The sequence below is a fragment of the Pogona vitticeps genome, chromosome 2, assembly GCF_051106095.1.
Source record: "Pogona vitticeps strain Pit_001003342236 chromosome 2, PviZW2.1, whole genome shotgun sequence".
Taxonomy (NCBI): Eukaryota; Metazoa; Chordata; class Lepidosauria; order Squamata; family Agamidae; genus Pogona; species Pogona vitticeps.
The window spans coordinates 145,133,489-145,150,115 of NC_135784.1; the positions used below are offsets into that span (position 1 = coordinate 145,133,489).

Sequence of the window (16,627 nt, forward strand, 5' to 3'; positions counted from 1 at the left end):
AGAGGGCTATTCCACACTTGTGAGGCAGCTTTGGCAAATCTTTTTTTTCTGTACTCACAGCTTGCAGTGGGGATGGAGGGAAGGAGGCAGTTAATTGCAGAGTTGCAATTAGCTAATTCCCCCCCCCATGCAAGTAGAGCAGCTCCCATACTTTCACAGTGTGTTGACAAAAGGGGAAAAAGAAAAGAAAGCCGAAATATTATAGCACTTTAAAGACCTATTTCACAGTAATTTTGTAAAGGACAGAAAGAATAGTAATGTATTCATTTTAGCCATGAGATTGACATACACCAATCAACCAATGCATAATAGGCCAGCCAACACACCTTTAAAAAAAGAAAGATGCTTCCAGTTTATTTTAAAGTTTGATTTCTTCCATCATTTTAAATATATGTTCCTGTGCACTCTTGGAAAATGATAAATACAAGAGATTCTAAACAATCTAAAATAGTAGACAATTTTAAACCAACAAACATTAATATGTTTTTATGAATTGACACCTACTGTACAAACACTGTCTACCAGTGATGAGTTGAACAATCTCAACCATTTCTATTCCCAGCTTTCACGGATGTCAATAAGCAACCCAATTCTCAAGGAGGATGGGGAGAGCATGGGGCAGTGCAGAACCATGAATGGGAATGCTACATGAAGCCTGACATTCATGACACGTGGTTTAAATTGAATTTTTAAGGCCTGTTTGGTTGTTTCCTACCCAGGTCAGCTCACCAGACTTAGAAGAGAAGGGCTTTATTTTCACTTTCTACATGTTCCTGCTCGCAAGTAGAGCCTACACGTGAGCACAACTCCACCTGCACACTTGTCACTTTCCACATGTAACAGGCCATGGTGGAGAGAGAAGGGCTGTTTCCATCAAAGCATAGTGAGTTTATCTGGGCGAGGAATGACTGGATACAGCTAAAGAAATGCACTGTTAGGGCTATGAGCATAGCATGCTTGGAGTAATCAGAGGTATGCAATTCCCACCGTAACCGACCCCAAGTACCTTAACTTTGTGCAACTGCGCTAAGTGCCTCATGTTGTTTTGCCTTTGTTATGGCTCTGTGTACTTTATTGAAGCAGAAGAGAATGGATTGGCCATCCAGAAGAGGATCAATCTTAGAAGAATGGGATGAGTAGGTTAAAATCTGGTAACACTGTACTTTATCCCACATTCCAGGATGCAAGGTCACAACAGGCCTTAAAGGGTTTTGCTGAGACAAGACAACTTGAAATTCTACAGATACGTAGAGTCTGCAGTGATGCACTGGTCAATTGCTACAACCAGCATGCCCCAGACTAATGCAAAACAAACAACAGTGTGGATTCACCCACCCAGACTTCTTTCCTCAGAGGGAACGATTTGGCCACCATGTTGTGTGAGGAGGCTGGGTAAGCAGATCTGTAGATGCATGAGGCAGCACTGGGTGGCAGAATGAAGACAGTAGAAACGTTAGAAGTAAATCAACAGTTTTCTTGGTTTATTTCAGTGCATTGATGTTGATCTTGAATTCTAGGCTAGTCTATTTCTAAAGCTTCATTCCCTATCCCTAAAGTGGAAAATAATAACCTCCTTGTTTGGGATAAATGAGAAAATGCAGGTTAAGGCATTAAGGTACAAGTGCTAAACAAATTTATTGCTGTGCTTTGGAGACCATTCTTTGTGAAGGATTGCAACTGAACGGATTCAGAAGAGCAATCTGAGAAGGAATGAGGTAGATTGACCAGGCCAAAGCACTTTTTCCTACCTTCTCCTGCTAGCCTGACACCATGTCTGTTCTTTATCCATAACCCTGTTTTGCCTCCCAAAAGTGACAACGAAAGCTAGCTGTCATCATTCAGGTGGACTAGATTTGGCTCAAACAACTCTCAGCTATTGCTCCAAAACATTTACTGTACTTGACTTTTCGTTTTGTCAAAATTCCCAGAGTAAGAAATAACAATTGCAACCACAAAAGTAGAATGGAACAATATTATACTATAAAATCAGAGGATTAAAATAATAGTGTCAATTTAAACTAGTGGGCAAAGTATGTAAGCATGAACTAGTTTTACAGGTGTGTATAAAACACGGTAATAATATACCTTTTATTACTAATTGAGCACTAGCAGTAAACTGCTTATAACAAAGTCAAACTAATTAACTAGAGTTGTGAGGCTTCTGCAATTACTGAATTCTAAAGTGAAAAATAAATCTATCTGAATGCTAAACAGCCAACCCTGATTTAAATCTCCTTTGTCTGCACAAGCAAGGTTCTACAAAACAGGCAATGGAGCTACTTAATGGTATGGCTTTCTTCACCCAGAAGTGGAACAGTACATTACTGATGTTACTTCTTCTGAGTTCTAGTACTTTAAAGACCATTACGGTAGTACTATTGATTGTTTGGGGATATCTGTTCAACATGCATTAGTTGCATCCATTCCCTCTTCAGACATGTTTAGTGACCTCTATTGAGACAGAGAAAAGCCCTCTGCAAACTTGTTTAGGTCCTGTGATGCACAACATATTCAGAACATCTGCACATCTGATGCTCCAGTAAAAGGTGGGACATTATTAGATTAGCTGGTTTTAACCATTTTAAAAAGAAAATGGCTAGAATACTTAAGCTTGTCTAAGACTGATAGTGTTATCAGCAGGGCCAATTTTTCAGAAATTAAACATTTCCTACTTCTGCCTCAAGGCCCCTACCTTCATAGGGAGCCATGGCATCCATGGGATAGAAGGAAGTCTTTAATTAGTGAAAATTGCTGCTGCCAGTAAAATCATTCCAGCAGTGGCAATGTTTAGTAACTAAAGACTTCCCGATTTCTTGACAATAAAAGGGATTGCACTTGTTCAAAGCATTAAAGGAAAAATAGAAATAGTCACACCCCATGAAAAAAATAATAAACGAGTGATATAGAATGATGAGCTACAGAAGGGGATAGTATTGCACGCTTTTCATTCATTCACTTTTGTTACACTCACAGCTCTTCTATTCCCCACTTTTATTATTCCAATAATTCTGTGAGGTAGGTCAGGCTGAATGAGTGAGTGACTGCACAAGATCGCCATTAAGTTACATGACTGTACAGAGACGAAAACCTGGCTCTCCCAAGTCTATGATCACTACACCCCTGGTCATGCCATAAGCACTCTCCCTTTAGAGAATCAGCTATCTTTCCCCTAGCCAGTCTCTGCCTGGTTTAAAGGAAATGAAAACTGTCAAATGGAAAGCAGACTAGGAGCAAGCTTGGATTAATTATATCCACTAGCATTTCTACACTTTCTTCATACAACTTGGGTGTCAAAGGGCATCAACCATAAAAGAAAAAATTTAATTAAGTAATCAAGTGTCATCAAGTCAATTCTGACTTACAACAACCCTCCCAGGCAAAGCAAGTTCAGAACACATGTGCACATGAGTTTTTTTTTTCAGGTATGAAGTCCTTAAAGGAGATTTACTAAGTAACTCTTTCTGCTGACACACTGGAACTGCACAACCTGGCCAAGGTTGCACAGGTGGCAGGGCATTTGGCCCCATTAGCCACATGCACTCCATGTGATCCCAGCTAGGAGGTGCAGTGGAGGCTTGACCTTGCCATGAAGCCAAGCACAACAACGCACTAGGGCAGTAGTTCCCAACCTTGAGTTCTTGGACTACAATTGCTGGAAACCTGGCCAGCATAGCTAGTGGTGAAGGCTTCTGGGAGTTTTAGCCCAAAAACATCTGGAGACCTGCGTCAAAGTATACCAGTTCCCACAAATGTCTGTTCCTTAATCCCATGCATATTACATTTGCACATGAGACTGATGTCAGTTACTTTTAGGCAATGTGAACAGACTTCCTATAATAAAAAAGCACTTTTTGAAGTCTTTTGTTACATTCTTTTAATAGCAGCCAGCCCCTATTAAAACTCGTTTAGCACTACACAGGGGAGACAATACTTTTAAAATACAGTACTTGAAAGGTTGTTAAACAGAGGTTGTATGATTTGTTCCTGATCATCCCAGAGTGCAGGACAAGTAATAATGGGCTCAAGCTACATGAAGCCAAATTTCAGCTGAATATCAGAAAAAGCTCCCTAACTGCTAGAACAGTACAACAATGGAACCAATTACCTCAGGAGGTGATAAGCGCTCCAACGTTGGAGGCACTCGAGAGAAACGTAGGCAACAGTCTGTCAAATAGACTTTCACTTGGATTCTTGCACTGAGCAGGCGATTGGACTCGATGGTCTTATAGGTCCCTTCCAACTCCATTATTCTATTCTATGATTCTATTTCTATTAATTTATGTCAGAAAGTTATAGTCCCAGCGGATACAGCTGTCATAGTTCATACTTCTTTACCATGACCAATATCTTATTTCAAAGGCAGTTTTAAATGTAGAATGGCTGCTACAGTCTTCAGCAGGCTGCTATTTCTCAGGGAACAGACGTATAATTGGAACTGGGCCTAGTCTGCACATCTGTTGCTTTGGTCAAATCCTCATATCCCCAACTCAGTGGTATTTCCGCCAATAACTGTGTTCTTTTGAAAGAGAGAGGGGAGAAAAAAAGTTAGCACTGTAATGGTTCAGCATATGCACAGAACGCTGCCTTATAGAGCTTCATAGTTAAAATGACTATAAATACCTCAATATTTGCATTCTTGTACAGATTTACCTAGGACTAAGCTGCATCAGAATCGGACTTAATTCCAAGTAAATATCCACAGGACTGATGTAAATGTCTTGATTTAAAAAGTCATATATTCTACTCCTCTGCAAAAGTCTTTTGAGAATTACCAGTAACTCTTTATAGAGCTCAACCTTTAAGAACTAGCTCTTTTATATTTCGTTACCAGTATACAGAACAGAGCTTGGTTACTACGGATCAGGAGTGGAGTGTGTATGGTTCTTCAACACCAGCTCCCATCATCTTTCTTTGTTGCCTGAATTGGCAAGGCCAGTGGAACCACTCTCCAACAAAATCCAGAAGGCCACACATTTTTCACCCTTGCTATAAGTCAACTAACTGGAGTTAGTGACCTTAGTTCATTCAGGTCACTAAGACCTATAATCTTGTCCCCAGTGACCAAGCTACAGAAGGAAGAAATACTCAGCCTGCCACCCTTCATTTCCCCTTCATGTAAAAGCGTTTGCTGACTAGCAGTGCACTTCTAAGTGGCCAAGACAGACACAGGGCAGCAGAGTTGACCCTAGGATAGCAGAAATTTTGCTGAATTTCAGGGTGCCAGAAATTACTTCTGTCTTAAGTTTAGGATTGCTCTCACCCAGGCCTAACTCTCTGCTTGCATGGTGGGTTCTTGTTTGGATCAAACATAATTTTTCCTTGCTCTGCCCACTCTCTGCTCTGTTTTCAGCAGGGGAGACTTCTGACATACAAAGAGATTGTGCCGAATCCTAACTCTGTACAGCTGGAGAATGAAGGGGGGTTAGAATCTCTGATTTGGATTAAACAGCAGAAGTGCAAAGTGCCCTCTGTTTTCCAAACATATGTATTTGAATCAATTCCTTTTATTTTGAGTAGCAACCTCCCTTCAGCTGCTGACTGTGTTCTTCATCAAAATGCATAAGCAAAAAGAATCCATATTTCAAAGACACTGCGTAATGGGTTTGCACAAAGAAAACACACACCAAATGCCATGGAGAAAACACTGGCTAAAATCCTGTTGTGCAATTAAGCAAAAGGTGTTACTTGTAGCAGTAACTTGCCATAAGTTATCTCTGTAGGCATTATCTTTCACACAATGAGTTGCACACCTTGGCGTGACAGATAATGCATACAGAGATTTCTCAACTTATGGCAATTTGCTAAAAGGTACACATTTTGTGTAACTGCATGACAGAATTCTGGCCATTATATCTGGCAGCACGCCAGAGTAACAGTGTCCTCGTCTGCTAATACCGTCAAAATATTTTCATTGAAAAAAAGATAAATGCAATAGAAGAGGCCTTACTGGTGTGTTCATAGCTCCAGGCGTAGCTGAGCACACAGTAGCCTAACACCAACATAGAGATGATTCCAGCCACTCTGCTCTTTTTTCCATTGATGTACTTGTAGTAACTGTTCCAGGCTGTTTAAAAAGAAAGGAGAAAACAAAAGCACACACGAACCATTTGATTATTCAAGTCATCAGATTTGAGGGACCAGATCTAGTTTTTCTTATCTGATGCAGAAAAAAAAGGATTGCTCAGCCAACCTCAACACACGTGCTGCCTACAGCAGCTGCAACAATCCCACCCTGCCATTTCAAGGTTGGACTGATAGGTACAGCAAGCAATTGGCTCTCACCAACACACACATACACACACACACACACACAGAGAGTACTTTTCTGAATTGAAGAATAATCTACTCATTTTCCATGACAGCTGGATGGGAGTTGTAGTACAATAACATCTGAGGACCCAACGTTGGGAACCACTGCCACCAAAGGGGGGGGGGGGATAGTTTGCGATCAATTTGCTTATTGAAGTTATTCAGAGGGACAAATGTAGAGCTTGCAAGACACAGTGGCCAGAACCCAACTAGTGTTTGTGTAAGGTTTCCATAATTTGATGCAGCCAATTGCAATAAAACAAGAGGTGTGGAGGCACACTGTGGTTACACCACTGTGCAGATGACCAAGCATGTGTCCAAGAAGCACACCCATGCCTCATCGGTTGCCTGCAGTTAGCCGCAGCACACCCCAAGAACAACAGTTCAGCTCTGTCTCTCTCTCTCTCTCTCTCTGTGTACATTCATGTGCATGTGTCCCTACAGATAAACACGCACGGAGTGTCTAGTATTTTCAGTACTTTCAAAAATGACATTTCCCATGGATTTTGGCAGAAGGAGCAATGACAGTTAAATAGATATAAAACAGGTCAAATTCTAAAACAGGTAAATTCTGCAAATTCTGCACACTAGGGTTTTCTCTGAACAAAACCTCTATAACAAATCCAACACAGATCTTTGTCCTTTCAAATTAAAAGCAGAAAAAGGAGATGAAGATGCCAAGAATCCTTTGGAGAGAATATTATGAAAGATATTTCTCAGAGGGAAAATCATCTGTGTTCTTATAGGGTTGGCCATACTGTATTAGGATTTTTATACATGGCTCTTAAGCTTAGAAACTAAGGCCTGTCCTAGTACTGTATAGTAAAGCCAAATACATTCAACCAGAAAATACTTATAAATCAAACATACTGAAAATGGTATTTCTCTACAAATTAAACTAGGCATGGTCAGCATCACCATTTCAACAAGTTAGCCTGTGTGTGTGTATGTGTGTGAGAGTGTGTGTGTGAGAGAGAAGTAGTAGTTTTACCAGTACAGAGAGAGATCCATGGCCTTGTGAGAATTTGAATCCAGGTATCCTGACTCCTAATATTTCACTCTCTTTTACACCACTCTGAGTACTGCCCTGTTTATAATGTTTCTTTGAAGATTATAATGTTTCTTTGAAGCTGGTGAGGAAAAGCTTTATTTTTTTTTACCTTGCTGGCCTCTGCAAGGGAGAATAAGATCTTGAACTTGTGCGATTGGTGTATCCCAGTGAGACGACCTCCTTGAAAATAAACCCAGCCTGTGATAATTCGGATACAATTCTGGAAACCACTCCAGCCCTAAAGATCTTGGCCATGTGCCTCCATCAAGAGGAGGTGAAAGCCAATAAGCAGTAGTCATTTCTGGTGTCTGGACTGAAGGATGTCTCAAAAATGTGTTTTTATATTCTATTGCCACAGCAGTCCCAGAATATAGAGGAATGTCCTTTTCCAATTGAGTTAAGTAGTTATTCAATATTTGCATTTTACCTTTTTCTCTAAGAGTTTCTGTAGTGGAGGAACAGACCTTTGACTTGGGAGTGGTACAAACAGGAGGCTGGTTAGGATACCGTTCTTTGAAAAATAAAGCATTTTCATTGGTTGTGTCTTTGGAGTCTACAGACAGCAAAACAGGAAGACTGGAGAACGTTTCACAGCTGTCCATGACTTGGTCACCCAATGTGTGTGCCTCCAATGTCGTTACTTCGGTTTCTGTGCCTCCATTCAAAGCATCTCCTGCAAGTTCAAGGCCTAAAATGCTTTTCCCATCCATCCTCTCTGCCATTGCAATAACGTTCTGCCCATTTGTGGAGACAACCTCTTCACCACCTGATGATGATTCCACAGGCCCCTTTCTGTGGTTACCGGCAGGAACTTCATGTAGGACAGAGGAGACACCCTTCTTCCTCAGTAGCCTCACACGATGGTTTTCAATCACAAGTTCTATTCTGTCAATTTCCTGAGGAACCGGTGGAAGATCCTCAATGGAAGACTCAAACCAGCTGGACGCATTCGGGTTCGCTGGTGCTGCCTCTTCACTTTGGCTCTGTTTGGAAAAACACTTCACTGCCTGGCTAGGTAATTCTGAAGGGGATTTTCCACTTTGAATGTTTGGTTCTAAACCAACATCAGATGCAGACCCTGCTCCACAAGAAGTGGTTTCCCTTCTGTTTTTCTGTATTCTAGACGTCTCTGCAGTGTTTGCTTTTAAAACCACCTGCTCAACTGGCTGTGCTTCACCAACTTCTGAGGCATTTTGGCTGCTGCCTCCTGTTCTGGATATTTTTACAGCGGTAGACTTGATTTGAGCATCTTCACCTCTGTGCCAACTGCTGCATTTTGCTGCCAGTTCCTGTGAAGAATCATTTTTGCTTTTCGTTTTTTTCTTTCCCCGTTCAGGCTTGTTCGTTTTGTTTTCTTTTTTGGAGGTAGTTTCGGTGCTTTTGACCTGTGCTTTCTTTTTCTCAGTATTCAACAATCTAGGCATGGTAGAACTAGTGCCCTTTTTGGCAGGAGAAAAATCTGCACTCAAGTCTGCACTTCTTGCCATCTTACAGTGAGGCAGATGGGACTTCAGCCGTTTGAATGGCTTTTTGCAGTAGGGGCAGATTTCTATTTCTGGGTGGCTGCCTGACATTCTTTTCTCTGGAAAAGAAGATGACACCATAAGCTGGCAAAATGGCTTTCAAAGAGTTCTCACACGGAATACTAACAAACATAGGTTCCATATTAACTACAAATGACCACCAATCTTCATTGGCACCTTTAGCCTCCCATTTCTTTCATTCATTCATCACTCATTCCAGAGCAGAATGAAGAAACTTGAAAAGTTGGGGAACATGGAAAATGGAACCTGTTGTGGAATAATCAAGCTTCATAAAACATAAAAATTTAACAAGTTAAAGATTAAAAAACAATTAAACTGTATGCTAATTAAAACACAATTGAATAATTAAAAGTAAATATTAAAAACTATCTTAACTCTAAGATAAAATAATAAAACACTAAAATCATTTTAAACTAACTCTTTAAAAACCAAAGGTAGTTTATACCATAACAGACAGGATCATAATCAGAAGAGTGCCTGGGTGAACAGATAGTTATGCAAACACGTAACATTTGAAGCCCCTAAACTCAAACGGAGAAAGTTCCAAATACTGGGCACAAAACAGAAATGGCATCCCTCTGAACTTTCATAAATGATCCTCACTAGGCTGCTGTAGACCCCTCCCCTGCTAGGGTGGAGCAATGGGTTTGGCCCCAGAACACTGGGATCTGAAGGCACAAAAATCTAGAAGTCAATCTACAGATGAAGATTAAGAAAATAAATGGCAACACCACCCAGCCCTGTCCTCTTTTCTCTGAAAGTGTATCTCTTCTGTTTATTTGGGTTTCACCTCCCCACACACATACACACATTCTTCTCCATTTCTGGGGGCAGGCAGGCAGGCTTACACACATACATCAGGATGGCGTGGTTGGCAGAGGGTGCAGCTTGCCTTCCCAAACATAAAGCTGTACAAATGCACACTGTTTAGGGATTACTAAATGTGTTTTTCAAAAATCATGTTGATACATTTAGAATATATGTTTCAAAAGGAAAACAACAAAACAGAGTCCAGTGAAAATAATTTCCCTTGTTACTCTTTCAGCCTGATTTCCATACCCAACAAAGCCGAAGACTATGGATGTAAACTGTAAATGCCAAAATACTAAAACAGGAGGGTCTTTTTTTTCCTTGACTCTCTATTTTTTTTTTAAATAGATGGAGACCCTATGGTTTTAATTCGATATAACAGTGAGAAAGTTATTCAGTTAAGCCTTTTCCGGCACAAGAATGCACTAGGCTTCAGCGGGTGTTACAGCCACAGAACTTTCCTCGATACAAACTTCCAAAAGCATAGGTAGACATTTCCAAAAGAGTAGGCAGCAAAACCAACGGTCTTGGGACAATTATGGCATAAACTTTCGGGAAATACAGTTCATTACAGACAGCAATCCTCCCAGATTTAAATTTGGTGAATTCTAGCAGCAAAAGCACCTGAACTCTCCTGTTCAACTTGCCCCGTACTAAAAGTAAAAAAGGGGAATTATTCCACTTTCTGTTTCCTTTCCTGAAAACGCGGGTTCCTACCTTATGAAAAGCCAGACCACGAGAACGCCGAGGCTCGTCCACCACCTCCTCCTCCTCCCTGGATTTCCTAAGGGCTGGGGTCTGCCCTTTTAGAAACTGGTTATCACCCGCATCCTTGCAGGAGCAGCTCTTCCCACAAGCGCCGGCAGCAGCTTTATTGGATAATTGAAACCAAAAGCGGAGTTGAACGAAGGGACCGCGCGTGGGCCTCCGCACTCGTCACGTGACTCCAATCAGGTGGCAAGGAAGAGGCGGGCTTCGAAATGTGGAGGGAGTGCGGAAAGGATGGAGGCTGTTTCTGCTCCTGGACATTAAGAGGATTCTCCCCCCCCCACCCCCTTTTGCGGGGCTGAAAAAGACGCTTGCTTGCCTTCAGAAGGTAGGGTTGTCTCTGGTTGCGGTAGTAAACTGGCAACGGGGGGGGGGGGGTGCTGGAGAGAGAGAGAATCCAGGACTTCCTCTGCGCCGCCCGCAGAAGACAGAAATTTAAAAAAAAGAAAGTTCCTTAAAAAGGATCCAAGGCGGATTACATCATTAAAAGACAACATTTAAAGCTAAAAACAAGAAGTATACAAATACTAAAAAACGATCAAATGCCACTCTGAGAAATGGTAAACAAAAGCAATACTAAAAACACAGAAGGAAGGAAGTCTACGTGTTTTAAAATTAGTATAGTCTTCATTCATTCATTCGATTTTTACCCCGCCCTTCTAGACAACGTCTACTGGAGCGGCTTATATAGCTAAAAACACATAAAAACATATATAAAAATACAATTATAAAATTAATTAAAAACAACACATTTCCAAGATGGCATGACTCAAGAAGAGGAAGAAAAAAAACCTGAAAATCGTTGTGTAAATGTCTTCTACTCTAGGAGAGCTGAAGAAAACTGTCCAGCATAGGAGAATTGCTGGATAGTTCAGTGGTTGAGGTCTCTGGCTGCAGAGTCAAGGGGTCGGGAGTTTGATTCTCCACTCTGCCTCCTTGACAAGAGGGCCCCTCCAGCCCTGCAGTTCTAAGATTATCATATATTATTAGTATCTGCATTGCAAATAGCAGAGAATGGGTCTCATAAAGTGCTCATTAAAGAGGTACAGTATGTGCCTATCTGAGACTGGTTATGCAATGTCAGGTGTTTGTATCCCTCTGTTGCAGGGCTGGGGGGAGACTGTGACTTAGTGGCATGTGGCAACCCTGCCATGTAATGTATTCGTTATTACCCGCCATCAAGTCAGAACCAACTTCTAGCAACTCTAATGAGATTTCCAATTTAAGTGAGATGTTTAAGGAGTAGTTTCACCAGTTCCACTCCCCAGGTGAGTTTTCATGACTGAGCAGAGATTTGAACCCAGACCTGCTGAGTCGTAGTCCATCCATTCTATCCTAACATGATCTCTGTCTTCTTGGGATTCCATTTCAACTTGTTTGCCCTCATCCAGCCCATTATCGAGGGCAAGCAGAACTCCAGGAAGCTGGATGGAATCCACTGCAGATGTTGTAAAGGAGAGAGAAACCTGCATGTCAGCAGCATGTTGATGACAGTGCACCCCAAATCTCTAGAAGAACTCTCCCAGTGGATTTACATAGATGTTAAAAAGCACAGGGGAGATAATCGAGCCCCAAAGAACCTCCTAACACAGGACCCATTGTTTGTCTACTGCAGTTTCCACATTTATTATCAAAATATCCTGGCTTGATATTAACATCAAGCGTATGATGTGGGTGCTTCTCATGTTTCTAATAGCTGGAATCATAGCTGGAGTTGACCATATTGATTAAAGTATTACTTTTGAAATAAACTCTTTTTTTCCTGATTCTGAATTAGTAGTTTTTGCACTGAATTACACTGACAGTGGGGCTACTCAGAACAAATGTTATCTTGGTAATTGGAAGCAAAATATTTTTCCAAGTCAGGCCACTTTGGAATGAGATCCTCTGCCAACATTAGGGCGGAGGTTCTGATTTCTCTTACAGTTAGCCGTTCGAAAGGCTATATCCAGGATTGGGGTTGACCTGTAACTTAAAATGGGCACTTTGAGGGTCATTCTGTCCAAATATTTTATTTCCAGGTTACATCATTTTCTGCCTGTTTGCCCTGTGGGAACGAGAGCTAGCAGCAATACAGTCAGAGTTGTATGTTGCCTGGAATGTTCTCCTGCTATGAACTGGGTTGTATTATCAGACACAGGTTCATGTGGAATGTCAGAACAAAGAAAGACATTCTTCTGATGGGTAGCAATGCTGTAGCAGCATATAAGACCACACACACAACTCTAATGACAAGTTTCTTTATAGTCCAGGAAATGTGAGAGGAAGACACATACAGTGGGACCTCGCAAGACGATTACCCCACAAAACGTTTTTTTCACTAGACGTTGACTTTTTTGTGATCACTATAGTGATTTGCAAAACGGTTTTTCCTATGGGGGATTTCGCTGGACGATGATTTGGTCTGTGCTTCACAGAACATTTTTTTGCAAGACGCCGATTTTTTACAGCTGATCGGCAGCTTCGCAAAATGGCTTCCCTATAGGCGATCTTCGCAAAACAGGTGTTTTCGGGACCAATGCTTTGCAAGACAGGGATTTAAACAGCTGATCAGTGCTTCGCAAAATGGCTTCCCTATGGGTGATTTTCGCTGGACAATGACTATTTCCCCCCATTGGAACGCATTAAACGGGTTTCAATGCATTCCAATGTGGAAACAGTTTTCACTAGATGATGTTTTCACAAGACAGCGATTTCAATGGAATGGATTAACATCATCTAGCGAGGCACCATTGTACTCCTATGGTGCCTACCATGTCTTCTTCAGGACACCCTAGGCACTCCAAGAATAACTACAAGAATAGTTGCCACCCCCAGAGCCGGAGTCCCGAAGACAGTTCGTGTTGTTCTGGCAACTCCTGCGACATTGCTGGAACCAGTTGTATTGGCTCTTGCCTTTCCATTGAACCATTTCAGCAATGTGGAGAGGGGGGATTTGCTGCTTGGGTAACAGCCTATCCTCCATACTACTTTACCCAGGCTTCATGCTCTGGAGAGGAAACTTCTCGATACAGAGCATGTTACCATAGTCTCCCGAGACTGAGGGATGCCTATGAGTAGTTGCCACTAGGGGTTGCTTTTTTGTTTTCGCTTTGGTGATACAGCTCACCCTTCCCCGTAAAAGTCAACAGAGAAATGATTCTGTTTACATTTATAGGGTTGAAAATATTCTTCTTATATCTGAGAGAGAGACCTTACAATATTTTGTGATCAGTCAAGCCACCACGGACACCATGTTGTTATTACACTGAAGACTCTTCTTAGAAAGGCTAGATAGACCCACAGGGTAGTTAAAGACCAGAGGTGAAGCTTTGGCACCCAGATCTTCACTGCCCTATTGCTTAAGCTTGGGTCACATGAGATTGTCATATGTGCGGAGAAGAGGAGAAATATCCAGGTCCGAATGGGAGATGGGCATTTTGCATCTGTGCTGAGCCCGCTTGCAGCTGGAAGTGGCCTAGGTGATTGGAGTTGGGTGGTTCCATACCCTTCCAGCAACAGATAACAATGGGCAAGTTCAAGCCCTTCCAGCAGTGAATGCTTATACCCTTTAAATTTCAGCACCCTAGGTGAAAAAGCACCAGTTGTCATTATGGTGCTGCCAGAGGCCCCCCAAAGCAGGGAACCTTGGTCTAAACTTTGTTATGAATCTGCCCACATGCTCCCACAAAATCTGTTGAGTTCTTGCATGGCCCCACGCAACAAGGCTTGTATATATGATTTACCATTATGTTGTGCTCCATAGGGTGGGGATAGGACTCAGTTCTCAACACACTGCAAATCTGCATCTTAACCTGTATCTGTTTGCAGTATTCTTCTAAATGGAACAGAGCGGGGAAATAATGTGTTAATTTAACACATCACTGTTAAAATTGTTATTTTTGTGGGAAGCCAATTGATACACGTAGAAGGTAGCATTTAAAAAGTAATTTTGATGGTAATACTTTCATTTCTGTTAATTATAAAATGCCTCTTTTAGCTTGAAGACATCAAATTATTGTGTTATTTCCAAATTCCAGGATGACCAGAGGCCTTATTATTCAATCCATTACTCCCATGGCCAGCTGTCCATTTTAGTGGAACTTAGACCCATCACAGCACAGTTTGAATGGACTGGATGTGGTACATCCCATTGCAGGAAAAAACCATGAATGGGAAAAAACTTGTTGCATAAATTCATGCTCGCATAAAGTGAATTGCATGATGGAAATATTCAGTTTAAACTAGTGAAACACTTCTGCCTCCCCTTTCACTTTCCTTTACTTCTTCTTTTAGGTTCTAAGGCTCCCTTTTGCCCTGAGGAAGTCTTTGGGAGCCTCGGGATGCTGCAGGGGAGCCTTTGGTAGTAAAAGAAATTACCATCAGATTACCACCAGTGGTCTCAATCCCAGTGGTGGTGATATTTTTGCTGTTTTTAAACCCTTCTCCTGTTCTGAGGCTCTCACAGGGCAAAAGGAAGCCCTAGGTAACCCATTATTTCTATGGGTTGATGTATAGGCACAGATGGGAGTTAAAATCGAAGAGATCCATGATTTTGAAAGTTCACCTGTGAGCACAGATGGGATCTATGATCTGAGCATGATTTGGGGAGATTCTGCATCTCACATCTGTGCATTTCCAACGTGGCAACACCATGCTGTGAGGGATCTCTGTTTTTATGGTTCAGTGTGTGGGCAGCAATGGGATATCCTTTTTTCATTGTGATCTCAGGAGGATCCTTGTTGTTGCACCGTGATTTAGGTTGTTGCATCATGGTGATGTAATGCAGCATGGGATCCATGAGTGTTGTAGGTCTTTTTTTAAAGATCTTGGATGTATGGGCTGAGAGTGGTTTGGAGAAGATCCCATGTGAAATTTATATGGTTCCATGAAGGTCTGTCTTTATTTATTTATTTATTTATTTATTTATTTATTTATTTGTTTGTTTGTTTGATTTTTACCCCGCCCCTCTAGACCATGTCTACTCGGGGTGGCTACTTTGTAGCTATATTTTTGCACCATGAGAATGTTGTGCACTGTAGGATCAATTATTTCTACAGTATACTCTGTGGGCAGAGATGAAATCTATAGTCTGATGGTCATTTGGGGAGGATCTGCAAAAAAAAATTTTTTTCATGGATCTAGCTTTTACTTTGTTCCCAAGAAGTTCATTAACGAGATATCCTCAGGTGCATAACAGAAACTGGTTATGACAACCCTACAGTATAATAAGGTGTTATTTTCCCCATATTGTTGGTTTTGGGGAGTGAGGGGGACTGAACCTAAGTGATATACGGCAAGCCTGTCACATAATATAATTATCTGTAAATATCTCGTTGAGATGGAGACTTACAACATCTCCCTAATAAATTCTTTATGAACTGTTACTATTGAGTTTCCATGGCCAAGAGGAGATTTGAGCCCAAGTCTTCCCAGCCCTGGGTCCCACTTTTATCTGCTGCAGCATGCTGGTCCTAGCACCAATAGGTAACCCCTGCAAAAATACTTCCAGATAAATGCAATATATAGCTACCCTGTTTTCCCGAAAATAAGGCCTAACTTGAAAATAAGCCCTAGTATGATTTTTCAGGATGCTCATAATATAAGCCCTACCCCCAAAATAAGCCCCAGTTAACTGAAACCATGTCCTCCACCATGCACCAACTGGAAGAAGATGACATGACTGTATTTGAATTTGAAGATTGTTACACATGAAAACGGGAGGGCAAGACCCTGCCTCCAGTGTTGGCCATAATCAAAAGGGAGTGCATATCATGCAAAAACATAAATGAAAAAATAAAGACAACAAAATGTTATGGTACCTTTAAGACTAGCAGCTATATTTTAAGTGAGCTTTCATGGACAACTCCACTTCCACATAAAACATATCAAGGCAGCTAGTCCGCGGTATGTACATCGCCGTGACTACGTCAGCGAGTCTGGCGGAAATAAACCAGTTCACCTTCACACACTGCGCAAGACAAAGGGCTCAAATTTCGCGACGGCGCATGCGTAGGAGTCGCCTTTATCCAAGCACGCGCGTCAGAGGGGAAGCGTCGCCGTCCGCCGCAGCCAATCCGCCTGCGAGGCCGAAGTGTTTCCAGGCGGAGCGGGCGAGAGGCGTGGCCTCCGGGCATAGGGGATACGCTTGCGCAAGAGGCGTGCA

The 16,627-nt window shown here is 41.8% G+C and overlaps 1 protein-coding gene and 2 long non-coding RNA genes across 6 annotated transcripts in view; 1 reads left to right on the forward strand and 2 right to left on the reverse strand.

The window, feature by feature from the left end:
* The window catches only part of LOC144586305 (uncharacterized), a 36,914-nt gene that overhangs the window by 16,130 nt on the left and 4,157 nt on the right, over positions 1-16,627 (reverse strand). The gene's annotated exons all lie outside the window — the stretch shown is intronic.
* MTNAP1 (mitochondrial nucleoid associated protein 1) lies at positions 328-16,302 on the reverse strand. Of its 4 annotated transcripts, none has more exons than XM_078384318.1 (4): positions 16,284-16,302; positions 7,470-8,942; positions 5,948-6,064; positions 328-4,516 (listed from the first exon to the last, which is right to left on the reverse strand). In XM_078384318.1, exons 2-4 carry the CDS (start codon positions 8,932-8,934, stop codon positions 4,488-4,490), a joined length of 1,611 nt encoding a protein of 536 aa, XP_078240444.1. In that variant the 5' UTR covers positions 8,935-8,942; positions 16,284-16,302; the 3' UTR covers positions 328-4,487. The 4 variants fall into 4 exon arrangements, with proteins under 4 accessions (XP_078240444.1, XP_078240443.1, XP_078240445.1 ...); XM_078384317.1 differs by lacking the exon at positions 16,284-16,302 and adding an exon at positions 10,432-11,594; XM_078384319.1 differs by lacking the exon at positions 16,284-16,302 and having other exon boundaries at positions 7,788-10,364.
* Positions 10,702-12,248, forward strand: LOC110086053 (uncharacterized). The gene is made up of 2 exons (XR_012083871.2): positions 10,702-10,810; positions 11,590-12,248. It is a non-coding gene; the product is annotated as an uncharacterized LOC110086053 (long non-coding RNA).

What these genes read in the sequence shown, in the direction of transcription:
- MTNAP1 (XM_078384316.1), bottom strand. Translation starts at nt 8,964, where the DNA reads ATGGTGTCATCTTCTTTTCCAGAGAAAAGAATGTCAGGCAGCCACCCA. An exon ending in CCCTTGCAGAGGCCAGCAAG is followed by an intron (nt 6,065 to 7,469) that starts GTAAAAAAAAAT and finishes CTTTTTAAACAG; the next exon opens with CCTGGAACAGTTACTACAAG. An exon ending in CTGGAGCTATGAACACACCA is followed by an intron (nt 4,517 to 5,947) that starts GTAAGGCCTCTT and finishes CTCTTTCAAAAG; the next exon opens with AACACAGTTATTGGCGGAAA.